Source organism: Mugil cephalus, chromosome 20, assembly GCF_022458985.1.
Source record: "Mugil cephalus isolate CIBA_MC_2020 chromosome 20, CIBA_Mcephalus_1.1, whole genome shotgun sequence".
Lineage (NCBI taxonomy): Eukaryota > Metazoa > Chordata > Actinopteri > Mugiliformes > Mugilidae > Mugil > Mugil cephalus.
The window spans coordinates 20,761,334-20,779,038 of NC_061789.1; the positions used below are offsets into that span (position 1 = coordinate 20,761,334).

The window sequence follows — 17,705 nt, forward strand, 5'->3', positions numbered from 1 at the left end:
TTTAGTTTATTTTTTTATTTTCTATAAAAGAGATGAGTTTATTCAATGATCATAACAGACTTAATCAGAGACCTCGATAGACCACTCACATACCAAACGATAATCGAGGAAAATGTTTGAACAACCCCCCCGCCCCTCCAACAGAACAAATGTAACACAATAAAATACCTGAATAAATCAAACTCTGGGCTGAGCTGTGGGTCAGCACATTCTCTGCAGAACTCATGGCACATTATGTCCAACAGTTATTGTGAGAAGGAGCAAAGACTAAAAAAAAAAAAGCAATTAAGGATTTCTGTTACCCTTTCAATACCAGTCTAATAATAAAATTATATATTCATATATGGTGGACTTCATAGAAATGAAAAGGTGACTTAAGCACAGAAACAAGTTCTCCTAAAGTACTGCTCATCTTTTTAGTCTCCTCATTAATAGAATGCTTATCTACATCGGGAACATGCCTCCCTGCACCACACACAAAAACACACAGTCACACAGCCGTCCAAATTTACAGTCACACTCACAGACTCAAACGCTAGTGTGGCAACGCTGAAACATATCTACCTAAAATCTGTCGACTGAACAAAATGAGAAAGTAGTTGTCATGTGTGTACACTCATAGAAGTCCAGCTAAAACTAAATTTAAAACCCGAATATTGACAACGGGTAAAATATAAAATGCTGTCTTTTCCTTTTTTTTAATTACCTTTTTTTTTCTTTTTCTATTTTTTTTCTTTTTTAAACACAAACTCTTTCAAAAGTCTCCCACCCCGTTCAAATATTACACCTCCCATTCCTCACTTTGCCCTTTCTAAACCCCTCAAAGTGTAATAGAAGCCAACGAGATTTGCAATACAATACAGGCACTGGAGAAAAAACACCGTAAGAGACAAGTAGAGAGGACAGGACGGGTTCAGATTTCAGCCCATCCAACAATGTCTCCAAGGACAGAATCGGAACTCACATCCACTATTATCAAACAAGAACGAAGATAGAAAGCAAAACTGTTTTTTCCCCCCACCATTTTCCATTTCCAGACTTTTGTAATGGTTTTGTTTTGTACTGTCAACAGCGTGCTCTTACTGAATTAGGAGACGATTTGATACAAAAAAAAAACCTTCATGATAGAGCTACAGAAAGATGTTAAACGTTTGTCTTATTCCCCTGATTGTCCCGTTTGTTCTTAAGCACTCGGTCTACATTTGATCAAATCCTTTAGATAAGACCAGAGCATCAACAGCGAGGGGCTTAACTGGTCCGGTAGTGTGACCATTGACGGGTCAATGATACAACCTTATCCAATATGATCTTAAAAACATATAATACAAACAATGGTGTGACACTTGTAGTGAAATTATATTAACTAAAGCTCAGAAACGGCTAGATCTTCCCCCTCTTGTGAATTTAAATGAAAAATACAAGGCAAGATGAAAATGTTAACTGATCTGTCTGTCTTAGATAAATACTTGCTGGAACTATGGTGATGCATATATTCAGTTATTTTTTCCCCCACTAGCTTTCTACGATGTTTTAGGACAAGTAATTTAGCATAAAAGATATTGGGTTGTTTGGCATAGATGTAGCTGGCGGAGTGTGTCAGTGTGAAGATTCAAAGAGAAAGGAAAAAAAATAAGACCCAAAATAAACAGTTATTGTAGTATAAGAAAATACTTCTTTACAGTAGATACTAGATGATGAAAAAGGTCTCCACTGCTCCTAGTCCTGTTTGTAAATGTTATTGGTTTGTCCATGTGCGCAGGCCATAGATCATGATGTTTAGGAAAGAGGTGTAAGGCAAACTGTACCTTCTCTGCTGAGAAATATACATGATTTACAGTATTGAAGTCCCCGCCCCACGCCTCCCACGACTATTTCATGTGTTCACTTACAACAAACAAAACAAAACAGAACATAAAAGACCAGTCTTCTGCACCATCTCAGACATGTGGCAGTTTGAAAAAACTTCTGCACAGTCTGTCAGTACATTATCAGAGCATTTGTCTCATCCCTGGGAAGTCTTTACTGTGGATGCTGTCACCGCCCTGACGCACACCGGAAGAGTCAAGTGTAACAAAGGCAACTGTCCCAACAAGGGGTCCACTTTCTCCTGTTCTGAGACGTCAGGCAGGCGATGCTAAATTCCCAGGTAATGACATCTGAAACAACGAGACCGTCCCCCGTGTGTCTCGTGTGTTCAGTCCACAAGAGCAAAGCGAGCTGGGACCACCGTCCAGCGCTTGCACTCAGTCTCGACAGGGCCCGTCACATAAACATGCAGTCCACGTCCCTCTGTGGTGCACGGTCTCCACATCTCGCTTCAGAGGACGTCATCCTATTTTTTTTTTTTTCTTTTTTGCAGTTACGTTTCACTTGCTTCTCTCCTCAAAACAGGTTCTCCTCAAAGATGGCCATTAAGTCACTTTGGAAATTCATGTCAATAGTCGCTGCCATCTGGAAAGAGAAAACAACAACAACTGAGCCTTCTTTCCAACTCTTCAAACCGCATCCTGAACTTCCACCAAATCCACTTACCGCTTCCCGCCGCCTCCTCTCCTGCTCTCGACGGCGTGCTAGTTCCCTCTGTTGGTCTAGGGGGTTTTGTGTGGTAGGCTGAGGTGGTGTGGGGGGTTGAGGAGGCTGCTGGATTGCAGCCGGCTGGGGCTCCTGCTGCACCTGCTGCTGCTGCTGCTGCTGCTGCTGCTGTTGTTGTTGTTGCTGTTGTTGCTGTTGTGAAGGGGCTTGTATGTGCTGCTGCTCAAGACGCCTGCGTGGCTCCTCGTGCACCCTCCTGCTCGGCTCCATGATGTCCTCTTCATCTCGACCACTGGAAGTCATCCACAGCAATAAGTTATACCAGGTGGAAATCAAAGGCTATTTACGTTGCTACATTGCATGGAAGATGTACCATTTGGTGCTGCTATGTGAATCTTGAAGGCAAGAAAAACAAGCTTTGTGTGCAGATCTATGATTAGCTCGTTCTAAATTCCAGGCATGTAAGAGAAAATACTTTCTTTCTCAGTTAATGTACTTTAAATAAGGCCTTATTAGTGATTGCAGTATCCTGGCATCTAATCAGAAGCACATTATTAGGCCTCTTAAGTGACATTACTTCTAAACTCCTTTCTTAGTACTTTGTGATGCTAGATACAGGCAGGAGAATTCATCACCACAGATCCTAATCTTCTAACACATGTGAATGTACTCCCTCCACCACTGTAGTCCTTTGTTGTGCTTTATTCTCTGTGGCTGTTGTGGTATTACAACATGGCCACTAGATGGCGCATTACATCATCTTATAATTCAGGGGTTCCCGATCCTTATCAATTATCAAGCAGCCAACACAAACACATGTGCAGCTACCATTTTGCATGTTATCTGATCACTGTAATGGGTCATGTGGTCATATCTCAGACATCCTGACCGTTCTAATGACTTCTGTCCATTGAAATGATGGGTGAAGCCATTCCTTTCAGCCTCTTCGAAGGTTTCCCATTCTCGTAACTGGGCAAACTTACCGCAGCTTGTCCTGCTCTCTGCGTAGCCGGTCTTTTTCCGCCTGCTCAGCTTGGGCCTTCAGGGCCTTCTCCCTCTCCTCTTTCTCTCGGGCAGCACGGCGGAATTGCTCAAAACTGTCACTGGATGACTTCACTGCTGATAATGGCGTTGATGTGGACTTCTGTGCCAGGCTGGCCCATGAGCCCATATTCTTCAGCTTCACGTCCTGATGAAACACACGAGAGGCACGATGGAGCGTTCCATTATATCGGCCACGATCAAATCAAACATCTCACGTGTGTGAAATCGATTCAAAAACAGATTCTTGCACCCACCTGTACCTTTTTGGGTGCAATGGGGACCTTTGACTCCTGTTTGAACTTATCCTTGTCTTGAAGAGAGGAGGGCGGCCCACTGGGCTCAGAGGAGCGGATGACGTGTAGAGATTTCTCCATGGACTTCACATCTGCTTAAAACAAACATGGTCAATATCTTATAAAAAGTCTCCTAGTGTAGTTCACATGAAAACAAGAAGCACAAGTGTTCTCACTCTGTTGGACGTGGCCTGGTGGGCAGGGCTTGATGTCATGTTTGTGATGGTCTGGTCTCATCGCAGGATTAAATGGTTCTCCTCTCATCACTGGGGATGGAGAAAGCTTCTCCTCCTTTAACCCACCTTGGCTCCCAGGGGCCCTCTGCTGCGGGGCAAGAAAACAGACCAGTCAGACCAGAGGTTGCACTTTACTTCAAATGCTGTATCCCGCCTGTGCAGATTCCTCACCTTTTTGGGTTGCATGTTGTGAGGAGGAGACTGATGAGACACAGGTGGATACTGGGGAAGCTGTGGGGAATGCATCATGAGAGGAGAGGGGTTGTCCCTCATGTGACCTGTCAACAGAAGGAGAACAATTCATTTGCACACGCAAATAGTAAAATGTTCCAGGCGACGCAATTTAGTTGCAAAGACGAAGGTTTTGCTTCCATAAATATTTCCCTATGTTTTTGTCTTCTCAGGCCTACCTGTGCCGTAAGGGTCAGCCTTCGCGAGACGAGGGGAGGGTTGCTCTTGTTGCTGCTGAATGATCTGCTGTGCTTTGTTGCCAGGCATGGTTACTTTATGTTGTGATGCTTGAGACTGACCGGCAAGTCCGGGGACCTGCTGGTAGTTCAGTTGCTGCTGCTGTGGTTGCTGTTGGGTGTGCTGCAGGTGGCGGGCCGGGTGCAGGGGCATCTGTTGGGGCAGAGCTGGATGGGATGGGACTGGCTGGGGCTGCACGGGGAGCTGGGGAGGAGGCAGTGTGGTCTGAGAGGAGAGTTGTGACTGGACAACCTGCAGGAGAGAAGTCTGCCCTGGCTGTTGCTGTTGCTGCTGCTGCTGCTGCTGCTGTTGTTGTTGTTGTTGCTGTTGCTGCTGCTGCTGCTGCTGCTGTTGTTGACGAGCCTGTGCCTGGAGCGACTGCATGGACTGTTGGGGCTGCCGGGCTTGCTGGAACTGCTGTAGGTATAACTGTACTTGGTTCATAGGCGTTGTAGACCCTGGCTCTTCATCATCCTCCAACAGCATCTGCGGAGGCTGAGAGGACAGCAAGCCTTGGGGTGTGAGCGTTGGAGGGGACATCGGCCGCTGGTGCAGGGGCTGAGGAGGGTGGAGTATCTGAGAGGGAAGCTGGTGCTGTGGTGGTGGTGGTGGTGGTGGTGCTGCTGACTGGGGCTGGAGCTGCTGCTGCTGCTGCTGCTGCTGCTGCTGCTGCGGTGGCGGCTGTGGTGGTGGCTGCGGCGGCGGCTGCGGCTGCTGCAGTGACGGTTGCTGCTGAGGTGGTGCTTGTTGCTGCTGGGGGGGTTTGGGATGAAGAGGAGCTGCCTTGTGACTGGGACGAGAAGGCTGCTGAGGCATGGAACTGTGTAAGGCTGTGGGTGCACAGGGCCGAGGATGAGAAAGAAAGTAACACATTTGATTCATTTAAATGTGTTGTCACAAAATGATCACCCTTCAGGAAATACTTTATTCTATGAACAACCTGTAGCAAGATACTGGTGATGGGTATAGACTCGCAGTGTACGACAGCTCAGAACATATAGTGCACAGCATAGAGAGAGACCTCATTAATAAAAACTACATGTTACAAGAAAAAAACAAGTGTAGCGCCATATTTAGCATTTAGACAGGCAGTCTGTGCTTATAAAAACTGCACTGGGACTGTTAGGACTCTGATGACTGTCACACCTGCAGAAGCCACAAATATCTAGGTAGTCCTTAGTATTAGACCTGTCAGACGTGGAGCACCTGCATAAAACCTTACCTGGAGAGGGGAGGACGGGATGCTGGTTGAGGAAGGGGTGTGTCTCAGGGGACACTGGCCCAGCAGAATGAGCATTGAGGTGAGGTGGTGCAGGAGAGGAGGAGTTGCCTGTGTGGTGGGCCAGGTGCATAAGGGGCTGCCCGAAAGGCGGCAGGGAATCAAAGCTATTCTCCAGTAACTGGGAAGACTCCAGAGCAGCAACAGGGGGAGGTATGAACCCTGCAGGAGAGGGCTGCTGCTGCTGCTGCTGCTGCTGCTTCAGCTGACTGCTGGACTGAATGCCCACAGGCTGAGACTGAAGCACAGTCTGAGCAGGGCCGGTCTGAACATGAGGATGCGTCTTCTTCCCCTCCTTCGTAGAGTGGCTCTTCTTTTTCAGCTGTTTTATTATTCCTAAGAGAAGAAAAGTGAAGATTAGATATTTAACGTGCGGTTAAGGGAATATGAACTGTGAAATTTGCAGCAACTCACCTGTTCCATCAATCTCACTATCGGAGCTGGAGCCGCTGCTCTCTGAAGAAGATCCAGTCTTTTTGGAGGTAGCCATGGACTCTACAGTCTTCTCAACTACAAACAACAACAGCAACTAAATGTTAAAATACATTACTGACCCACAATAACATTTCATTCACTCAAACTATACACAGCTACTTCCTCTGATTTCACATATCGGCTTACCTGGAACCTTTTTCTTCTTGCGGAGGCAGGAAGACACGTATCTCTCCAGCTCCCGCAAAGTGGAAGGCTTCAGCGTCTCAAAGTCAATTTCAATCTCATCAGGGTTCGAGTTTTTGAGCGAAGGCTCTCTGGACTGGATAATATGCACTACGCGGCCAAGCTTGTCCCCAGGAAGCTTGTTGATGTCCAAGCTCAGCTGCCTCTTCTCCTCGTATGTCATAGGTTTGCACTTTTCCCCTGTAACTGATGACCCAGTGGCTCCCAGGTCGTCTTCCTGGCAGGGTACCGGCTGCAGGTTGGGGGGATGATTACTTTTCATCACCTCCTTTTTACTACAGAGGAAAAACACAAAAGCACAACTTAACAGCATGCAGCCTTCGAGTATGAATTCAGTAAACATTTAAAACAACACTCACATTAAAGATGAAGGTCAAGAAAATGCAATTAACTTAATTTCCAATCATGAAACAAGCTGGATTTAATACTCTGACTAAAACTAATTTCTCAACAAACACAAAACCCAAACATAGCCATCAGTGGTAGTCTTGCTCTTAAACATATCCTTCAGGTGGCCTCTCAGTACTTATAATGCATAGGATTTATAATTAACAAGAAAATGAATATAAAATTCAGCAATAATAATAAGGTAACGCATAATCCCAAGCTGACAGCTAATATCATGGTGGCTCAACAGTCATCTGAAATAAGTGTAATTCCCACCTGGGTTTCTTCTTGGGAACAATCTCTCTGTTGTTATTGTTACTGGTCTTATTCTTCTTCAGCTGTGAAACAGGTGTAGCATCCTGGATCTCATCTACAAGGCTAGGCATCCCTCCTTTCTTCTTATGCTTCTCCTTTTTCTTCTCCTTCTCCTTCTTCTCCTTCTCCTTCTCTTTTCTCTTTGGTTTGCTGGCTTGTGGTTGGGACAGGGCAGCCAGCTGCTCATGGACAGCTTTCAACTGTATGAAGAGTTGAGACAAATTCTCAACAACGGTTTGAAAGGACTGGACAACAGCTTTGCTACCACCTTGAATCGTCTCCGATCACTGACCTGTTCCTGGAGCTCTGCCAACCTCTGAGCTCTTTCCTCTTCAGAGTCATCAGTGGAAGACTCAGACTCAGAGGACGAGTCACTGGAGCTGTCTGAAGACGAGGCGACGTGGGCCAAAGGGGGCTGAGGTTTAACAGGGGCAGGATGGTGAAGAGTAGGAGCTGGGGCAGAAATCAGAGGCTTGCTCTCAGGTTCATCTGGCATCTTAGCAAAGCGCATCTCAAAGACATCCTGCAAAATAAACAGAAACAGACGCTATAAAAACCACATCTTATTTTTCTAACATTATAATAAAAATGTGTCAAAGCAAGGTGAAAAATAAACCTGTAATCATGTCCTAAACCATATATATGTTTTCAGGTTTCTCATCAAAAACAAAAGCACTGATTCTAGCCACTGAAAAAAGTGTTAAAGGAAAATGACAATATTTTATCCAAAATCTTTCTTTCAAATGTGCACAACAACAACAACACCGGCAGTACTGCACACTTCTCTTAATTAGATATCTTAAAGATTAATTAAAAGGTGTGCACCTGTAGTTTGCGGGCCATAGCTACCACCTCGTGGTCTGGCGGATTATATTTGTAGCAGTTGGAAAACATTAATCGTACGTCAGCAGCAAACTCCTGGGGTTCCCGGTATTGCCTGTTCTCCAGCTTTGCCTATTGAACAGAAGAAGGATTATTTGTTACTGGTCGTCTCGAAAATGCACCGTAGTTGGCATCTCTACTTCTGTTGATGAGTAATGGCGTTTTCAACACACCTTGATGGTGCTGAGGTCCATTGGATGTTTGATGATTTCGTGATAATCATGTAGTCCCAGTGCGTCCACATCAACGGGTTTGTAGAATGGCCAGGCATATGCGGTGTGTTTCTTGGACAGCATCTCCCTGACCAGACCAGCGCAGTATCCAAGCTGATCTTGTGGTTTTGGGCTATGGCCGCCACTTGGTCCGCTCAGTCCCATCCCAATGCCTATGTGATGCTGAGAGTCTGGAGCTTCCTTCTTCATCAGTTTCATAGGCCTGGCGCTCTCTCGCCTGGGTAGTGTCTTCCCAGACTTGGACTCTGCTGGCGAAGATTCACTCAGTTGGTCATTTGCTGTGGGCGTTGTAGTGTCTGCTTTCCTTTTTTGGCTCTTTCTTTGCTAGGTAGCAGTAAATATAAAGAAAGCAGAGAAACAGGGCAGGGGATAAGAGATTAGAGGGAGATGCCAATGAATATTGTAACCACCACACCTGTCTGATACTCCTGTGCATGGTTAAAAATATGCCCACCTGCCCAAACATATTTCCCTGTCAGTCACACTCACTTTGGTCATGGTTATAGGGGTCTGCAGCATTGCAGTGCTCTGGATGGATGCAGGGGGAAGAGAGGTCTGAGCGGGGGGAGGCACAGAAGTCATGAGAGGAACTTGAGGAGCGCAGTCTGATTGGCCCAGGGAGTAGGGAGCTCCAAGCTGGGGCGCATGGCTGGATAATGTTGGGGGCACGTGGGGCGGCAGGGCCTGCATCAAAGGCTGCGGAGGTAGTGAAGGCGGGCCCTGCACTGGTCCTCGAGTCTGTGGTGCTGCTGAGAGGTTTGACAGACCACGCGTTTGTGGGGTTGTGGATGAAGAATCAATGATGGCCCCTGGTTTCATGCTTAGACCTTAATGAGAACAAGACACTTGGTTAAATATCGCACCTCACAGTGACCGACCTAAATGAAACGTGTTAAACAGGAAAAAATAAGTAATTAAATCCCATACCTCCATCTCTTCGGCCCCGGCCACGTCCCTTCCCTGTCATGACAACAATCTCGGTTTCTTCCTGAGGCATTTCTGTAACCTTTTGGAGGAAAACCTTCTCTAGAGCCTCAGCCATTAAGACTATGTCATCCCCAGGCTGAGAAGAGAGACAAACACTCTTAGCAAAAGGGGAAGCATCTCAGAATCTTTGCTACTTCTGCTTCAATGTACAGCTGCATTACCTTGTTGTATATGTAGCAGTTGGTAAACATTGTGTTGAAGTCTTGGATACATTCTTGGGCATTCAAGTAGTAACTGTTCTCAAGCCTTTTCTTGATTGTTCCCATGTCCATAGGAGTTTTGATTATTGTGTAGTAGTCCTGAAACATTTGAGAAGATGTCAAAAAAGAAACCTTGAGGGGGAATTCTTTGATGATGTCACATTCTTTACTGGTATGATGAAACCACTGTAATATGATTATAGTAGTTTATAGCTGGCTTTAGAAAATACAGTTCGACTTGATAAAAAGAAATATGAACAAACTTTTTATGTGTTAACCAAGTGTAAAAGGAACTAAAACCAAACTGCAAAGGTTGTCTGTACATAGCCTGCCTGAATATAAACTTTAATGAGTACAATGAAATGAAAATGCTTGTCAGAATGAACCACATGTAAATACTGACTTCTCTGACTTCTAAAAGGAGTAAAGGAACACTTGAAATCTGACGGTTTGCACATATACTGTATTTATATTAGGGGTTGTATCGACTAGTTGACTAGTCGACTTCACTGCTGTGCCAATGGCGCTTTAAGCAGGAAGTTGATGAGTTGCTGATAATGTGATGATAACAACATGGACACCTCCACGAAGACCAGTGCCTAGAGGGTATTTGCAGCAAACTAGCAGCAGTTTATCAAGTGTGTGGAAATACTTCACTAAAGATGAAGCTACTGTGATATGCAGAATATGAAAGTCATTCCTGAAATACAACAAAAGTATGTACTACTGCAGTGCACACTCATCTAAAAAGGTACCCGCTAAAGCTATGTTGATGAGGAGATATATCACATTTATTTTTTAACTTGGCCACAATATCCTATCTAACAACGCTATGAAGTACTGTTAAATGCTATTGACTGTGCTGATTTCTAGGCCTAACATATCTGCAGCACACTGTATTGATAAGCCCATGTGTTTATGTTCAGTTGTGTTGACATTGCTGCTGTGGTTGTAGAGTGTGTTTTTTTTTTTTTGTGGGTGGGTATCGGTATCAGACTGACTGTGTTTATGTAGTTGGTGTTCAAGCTTCAACTACCTTACAAGAAAAAATTCCATAGCTTCTTTTACTTAAAAGGCTAAAATATGCAGCATAAATTTATACTGTGCTTTTATGTGTGATGACTTTCACTACATATTAATCGACTTTAAAAAAAAACAAACTCATTAAACATGTAATTTATGTAGAGCACATAAAAATACAGTTGATGCTGAGAACATGGTGGTAGCTGGTATGAGATGCCTAACGTCTCCAAAAAGAGCTCTGGGTTATGTGCCATTATACCCACAAAAGTTAGTACTCACAGGCAGGTTAAGTTTGATTGCGTCCACTGGTGCATGGAAAGGCCAGGCAAAGTGGTGCTTCCACAAGGACTTCACCACCACCTTGAGCAGGTACTGCAGCTGATTGGTCTGGCGCTTTGGCCTGCTGGGGTCGATATATTCTGGGGCTGGGGGATTGCCCATTTGCTGGGCCTGCCCCTGGCTGCTGCTGCTGCTGCCCGACATCTGCGCTGTGTCCAGGCCGTCCCCCATTCTGACAGGGTAGGGCGTGGGCTCGGGCCCCGGAGCGGGAGCTGGAGCTGGAGCAGGGGCAGGGGTAGTGGTGTTGGCAGGACACCAGTTTAGTCTTGGCCCCGGCACAGACTCCACTGACAGAGCACCGCTGATCCCATTGCACTCCTCACTGGACTCTCTGCACACAGAAAAGAGAACGTCGGTATTACGAGGACTATAAACACAGTCTTCAGTTAAATTTATCTTTGTTTCAATATTAATTCATTCTAATTTTATTTTAATACATAAGATTAGCACAAGATTACACGTAGAAAATTTACAATTTATGCCATGGAAAACATTGTGATAGCCCGTCAAGAAAAACTTGAAGATATTCAGCGTGCAACGTGTGATAGACTGCAGTCAGCCGCAGTATCGTTGCCTCTGCTTTGTTCTGTATTACTAACACTCATGAGTGCTCACAGCTGCAGAAACAATCATTAAAATAACAAATAATATATTTTTATAATATTAATTTGAGCAAAGCATCTGGTATGAAGGCACTGTTATACTCAAACCCAAGTAATTGGTCAACTTCTGAAACCCTCTCAACCCACTCTACATTCTTAAACACTTCATACAGCGCAGTGAACGGATGTAAGAAAATACATGAGGGTTGGACATCTCTCTCAAGCTCTTTTACTGTTGTAAAGCTACTTATAGCTGGTTTACAACAGAGTGCAACACTGAACTATCCTTTCAAGAATTCTATGTGCTAAATATGAAAGAGCAGATAAATCAGGTTTACACATCTTTAAAATATACAATGCCATCTAAAAATAACTACTTCACATAACAATGTTTATTAAATCCTGTTGTGCAATTATTGAACAACTGTATAGAGGATTTGAGATTGTTCTTCCTCTCTTTCACATATACTCACTGCAGGGGAACTGTGGAAATATCATGACATCTTGACTGAACTAGATGTGGCCTCCGATAGTTCCAGTTTATTTGTTATGCACGTGTCTTTCATTAATTAGACACCATATCTAAGGAGTGCACTGCCCACACTCGCTGATAAAGCAACACAATAAAACAAAAAATGTTTCACCATGATTAATCTGCCTCTCTTTCTACACAAGTTTGTCAATGAATCAATGACTGTATTCCTAGAGATGGTTCCTTCTTGAATGCAACTATGACATTACAGCATTATTTATTACATAATTTAATCAAGAACTGCATTTTTACTATTGAGGAACCCAATGACTATTTTCCCTCATTGGATCTACAAAGTGTCCTATGCTACAAGTATTGTAACAAAAATGACATGTTCATTTCTTTTTACTAGATCCTTTGTCTCCTCACTCATGACCTGGGAGTGTTTAGGGATGTGGGCGGACAGGGATGGGGGGGGGGGTTGGCGTCATCTGGCAGCTGAGGAACTGTGTGTGTTCCACTACGCACTCAGGCCTACATTATGTCCTCTCCCAGGAAGTCACGGACATTACATTCGAAATACAAAAGTTGTTGAGACAACAAAAAGGCCAAATAATAATCTACGAATAATAGACTATAAATAATCTAACAACAAAAGCACTCTTTATAAAGTTGTACATTTGAGCCTCTATTAGAAACTTAGTCTTCCAGTCTCCCATCTTGAAATCTACCCCCACAACTGGGCCTTGAAAGATAAACACACACCACTGTGTAGATCTGTGACTAATCTCATTCTTGATGAGTCACTTTCTGCGAAGAGGGAAGCAGTTTGCACACCACATGATCGCTGCTTTGGCCTCCCTGAGGCACTCAGACGCAGTTGAGAATCTGTGCGACTTGCCAATATGTTGAATTACCACACGTGAAAAGAAACAGTACCTCTCAGGACGGCAGTGAATGCATGCCTCAAATCTGTGACTGAGTCCTGAAATACTGCTGAAAGAAATCATGTAATATTTCAAAGTTTTACTGAACTGACTTTTTAAAGAAATCTACAGACAATGACAAATTAACCAAATCAGCCTAAGTCAGAGTCACCAACTTAAGTCTACTGACTCTACCCAGCCTTTCCTCGTGTATGGGAGAACTACTGGCACCATGCACATATCACAAGATCTAAAAGGCAATGGAAAAGTTAGAAATGCAAAGGGGTGTCGCACTCAAATGGGTTTTGGATATTGCGTCTTTCCATTTGTTTCAGAACCTGCAATAACTTACATATTCTTTATGAAGATATTTCCAGTTTTGTGTTTCCGGCACACAAATCTACAGCATCACTGGTTGTCAGATACATAAAGGGTTTCAGAGAAAGCTACCCAGAATGTTTAGCTGTCTTCCATGGATCTCGTATGCAGAAACATTTTTTTAAGTAGGGAAGTAAATCATCAAGTGATGTAGGGAACAAAGTAGTGTCACCTATAATCATATAGACTGCGCTGAGCTAGAAAATAAGTTATTCTTTGTTGAGAGCGGGTTATAGAACTTTTTAAAATGTAGTCATAATAGAGTTTTTGTTTAGTGCATGGCAACACAAAAATAGATTTTCTGGCCAAACTAGAACGACAACATCTGAGTAAGGGAGCAGGAAGTCTGGGTAGACTGACAGGGATAAGAGCTTAGGTAACCCTTAACAAGCTCGCAACTGAAACACTAAAAAGGAGAGTGGAGTGTATTTGCCAATCAGTTTGATTTTGTCATTGTTTTATAAAATATGTACAAGAAAATCAAGTAATTCAGTGAGGGTATCTTAATACCTTCAGTGAATTATATCTAACACTTCACTAAGGTAGTGTACAGGTATAAATACCCGTCTGTCCATCCTAAGAGAAAGCACATAAGCACTTTCCCAGGACCTTTGATAAAACTGAGCAGTGGTAGTACATGATTGTTGATGATGATGACATGGACATAATAAACTTCACTCTCAATAATTTGTCAGGATACCATAGTCTGCCATATTTTCAGTGGGTCTATTGAATATACTCCTTGGCACGTTATCCCCGATAGGGTCTCCCAAGGTAGAGTGGTTCTAGACGAAAGGTCAGACAACGAACAGTTCAGAAACTCTGAATGGAGAAAGACAACAACTGTGTACCCAGCCCAGATGGGCTCGTGGGCAAGTGCCCGAACTGGATACAAGGGTTTGCCTCCCTGTGGGTCCACCCCAGCAGGAGGACCACGAAGGGTCTAGTGCAAATCTGGATCAGGCAGAAGACCGTGGCAGGGGGCCTTGACGGCTGGCTCTTAAATGTACAAAAAAAGTCTATCAACTTGAATTGTTAACATTTATGAAAATTTAAGGGGGTACTGTTAGTAGTCGGGGTGATGTTACTTAAAATCCAGATGATTATTATTATTAATTGATGCAATTACCAAAGAATGTAACAACTACTTTTAAATTATACATGCGTAGTCCACCTTCAAAGTAGATCGTTTTAAATGTGAAATGACCTACTTCTCACAGTGTCAACAACAAACGCAAAAATGACATCATAGATTGTGCTACATGATGTAACATGCTAGTGGATCAAGGACATTATAAACCTGAATCCTAGTCTTTTTGAGTCAGCCAACCGTCTAATAAACTCAACGTTTCAGGCTTTAAATAAGAGCAGAGGCCAGTTTATTCATTCCTCACCTGACCACACATAGTTCTGTGTACTACACAATATGTCAGAATAAAACACCAGAAAAACATAAAATGCGAATAAGTAGTATAAAACAGACCAAAGTCTGAACTTCAGGCAAAGACAAACACTGAGTACCACAATCCAATCTCTGGATTTTGTTTTCCAATGATGACGAGGAATTTCTCCTCCCTGTGTTCCTCCTTAACAGCTTAGTAAGAGAAGCCAGCACTTGGTTTGATATCAAGTATAAAATAAAACCCTGATTAAAAAAAGATTAATTATACCGCTGTACCTGAACAGCTCAGTGATACCCATCAGCCCTATAACAATGACAAGTGGAAACACAAAGACACGCAATAACGAGAACCAGAACATCTCTCACAGGATTCAGGAATCTGCAGTACATTCAATGTGGAAACATTTCCTAGTTACTCTATCCTGTAGTCCCACCAGCAGAAGTTGGTTCTGTGAGTGTTCCCCAATATTCTCTTTAACACACAAGAAAGCTTGGGTTTTGTAATTAGTCACCTATATCTGTCTTACATGAACATTTGTGAGACAAATTAGAGTACAACAATGCTATGCTGCCTATCTCTGGAAAGGGAGACATGGATGCTCCCTTGAGTCAGCTTGCAACATGTTAAATTCATCGAGATCATGTGTTACTACATTAATAAATTCTTAATGACTGTACTCAGCTTACCTGCTAGCTTCAGTGGACATTCACTTGTCACCAGTTTTGTGAGATACTCTTAAGGACAAAGCCATCTATGATGTCTTAAGAAATATGACAGTATTATAATTATAACAGACAATTTTCTATACTAATTCATAAATATTACTTAATGTAAATGTATTTTATGGTAATTACACATAATTACTTGCTGTCACATATAACACAGGATTTCTTCCCTGTGTTTTACTAAAACTTACTATCCATTATATGCTACTTTCTGCTTCACTTGGATATAATATCATACATTTCATACGTCTACACCTTCGACAACTTTATTTACTTTGCAAAGTTGGATTAATAATAAAAAGTATATTTTAAAAATAAAAATACAATGTGATGACACTGTATTGATCCCAGAAGAGAATTTACGAACTCGCTGCCAGTATTTAAATAAAGTCAAACTAAGCCTGCTTTTTTCTGTGAATAGGTCAGTGACATCTCTACTTTGCACCCTAACAGCTGTCCAAACTCACAGATACCAATTTGCACTGGACTAGTATCATGACAGGACCTCTGCGTCAGAAGAAATAGGGAAGTTAATTTGCCTCGTCATTTTTACTTGACAAATCACGGACATTCGTATGGGAATAAGATCACAGATGACTTCCGCAATTATTTTACTAGAGTTCCCCAGGTAAAACTATTCCTGTGTAGCCAGTCGGGGGAATTTCTGTTTGTACTACATGTTTCACTTTCAACAATGGCGACATAAACGTTCGCCGAAATTTTGCCGAAGACAAGTCATACAATGTATCTCTGAACCTCCTCCGTTAACCTTTCTTCGAAAACAATCAATTTGAGGAGCAGCCAGAAAAACTTCAGGAGAAACATGCTACTACCAAGCAGACCAATCACAGCTCTTGATGTCTGCAGGGTTTCTGTTAACTATGATTAACTTAACATGCAGTTTGAAATTACATTAAATTGCCCCTCACCCTAAGATTTCTTATACAAATAAGGATAGAAGTGCCATTTAAATTATGCGTTGGCATATATGGGCACAGCATGTTAATTATGTTTTCAAATAATTTGGTTAATTCTCGGACTATAACTTAAAACCTAAAAAAACACAGGCATTACTTCAATTTAAATTTGTTCAACAAATAATCAGTCAATTCAAGGCAGAAATTTAGCAAACACATATCGAGCAAGAAAGTCTAATTTCAGGACAAACATTTGGGTGTAGCAACTACGATAGTGGTGGGAACATAAAAATAATAGAAAAAGTTAAATGCTGTCACATTTAAGACAATCAAACAAATATGTTGCTATAATTCCTTTGAAATTACAATGCAACGCAAGTATTATTGTGTTTGGAAGTATTACCTTGATTTTGTTTTGATCATGGCAGTAGTGTCATAATAAAACTCCACCAGTCTTTATGATAAATTAGAATTACCATGTCTCTACGCCCGCTGCCCAGGTGTAATAGCAATTTTACGTAGCGGGCTGCTACATGGGTCAGTCACAACAGTCAGTTCCTGCTGCTACATGGCCTACACTGCTCTCAGCTCTGGAATAACAGTTGACCTTTGACCTGTACATACATCACTGCAGACTGCTGTGGAATGTTTTCTGGCTAGGAAGTGGTTCTGGTTACTGGGGTGGGGGTGCATGTCTCACACAAGGACATTTGGTCCTGTCTGTAGTCTCACAATGACTGTCCTAATGAAAGGGGGAGAAAAACATAATAGCAAGATGTCTGCGTCCCCCTGTTAAAGTAAACTATTAATCATTTAGTCATGGGGTGGGGGTGATCTCAAGCAAAGACAGGCCTGAGGATTCACTGTGAGGCCCTCACTAAGTATCAGAGTGAAGACCTGTTTTGCCTGAAAGCAAAGAAATAAATAATTAATTGCCCTACAGTGACAAGACCAAGAGCACCACTCCCGGTTTATTCACACTTTCATAAAACCAATTCAGCCCCTTTACAGGGAGAAGTCTGAATATTTCTGGGAAGGTACTCAGTCATCCAGGTCATGGTAATCCAAAAGGAGTTCAAAAGAGGCAACTGGGCTTGTAGAGTTTCTTGAAGACGTTTCACCGCTCAACTGAGTTTGAATATTGCTCCTATGCCAGCCAATCTTGATTCCAATGATGCTCGTATCCATCTGTCTCTTTCAGTTTTTCTCTTCAGATTGACTACCAAATGAAGAATGAGAGTACTTGTATTTTGGGTGATTTAAAAATGGGTCTGAATGGTTAAACATTAAATAAAGAATGTTAATTTTTCCTGTGGCACAAAAATTTCATAAATTGTCACTTTCCTACCCTATAGTAAAAGAGTAATGCAATATTAACCGATCATA

The 17,705-nt window shown here is 42.7% G+C and overlaps 1 protein-coding gene across 4 annotated transcripts in view; it reads right to left on the reverse strand.

Annotated features, from left to right (window-relative positions):
- The window catches only part of brd4 (bromodomain containing 4), a 26,647-nt gene continuing 8,942 nt past the window's right edge, over window positions 1-17,705 (reverse strand). For 2 of the 4 annotated variants that reach the window (XM_047571087.1, XM_047571084.1), the window contains exons 2-19: window positions 10,837-11,227; window positions 9,496-9,633; window positions 9,275-9,410; window positions 8,837-9,174; window positions 8,288-8,671; window positions 8,058-8,186; window positions 7,525-7,755; window positions 7,194-7,432; window positions 6,474-6,805; window positions 6,267-6,362; window positions 5,796-6,188; window positions 4,516-5,403; window positions 4,277-4,383; window positions 4,046-4,193; window positions 3,831-3,961; window positions 3,516-3,721; window positions 2,533-2,824; window positions 1-2,451 (exon numbers count right to left, since the gene is read on the reverse strand). In XM_047571087.1, the coding sequence (XP_047427043.1) occupies window positions 2,383-2,451; window positions 2,533-2,824; window positions 3,516-3,721; window positions 3,831-3,961; window positions 4,046-4,193; window positions 4,277-4,383; window positions 4,516-5,403; window positions 5,796-6,188; window positions 6,267-6,362; window positions 6,474-6,805; window positions 7,194-7,432; window positions 7,525-7,755; window positions 8,058-8,186; window positions 8,288-8,671; window positions 8,837-9,174; window positions 9,275-9,410; window positions 9,496-9,633; window positions 10,837-11,067 (4,488 nt within the window). In that variant the 5' untranslated portion in view covers window positions 11,068-11,227 and the 3' untranslated portion in view covers window positions 1-2,382. The remainder of the gene's footprint in view (window positions 2,452-2,532; window positions 2,825-3,515; window positions 3,722-3,830; window positions 3,962-4,045; window positions 4,194-4,276; window positions 4,384-4,515; window positions 5,404-5,795; window positions 6,189-6,266; window positions 6,363-6,473; window positions 6,806-7,193; window positions 7,433-7,524; window positions 7,756-8,057; window positions 8,187-8,287; window positions 8,672-8,836; window positions 9,175-9,274; window positions 9,411-9,495; window positions 9,634-10,836; window positions 11,228-17,705) is intronic. The other 2 variants (XM_047571085.1, XM_047571086.1) reach the window with 2 other exon arrangements.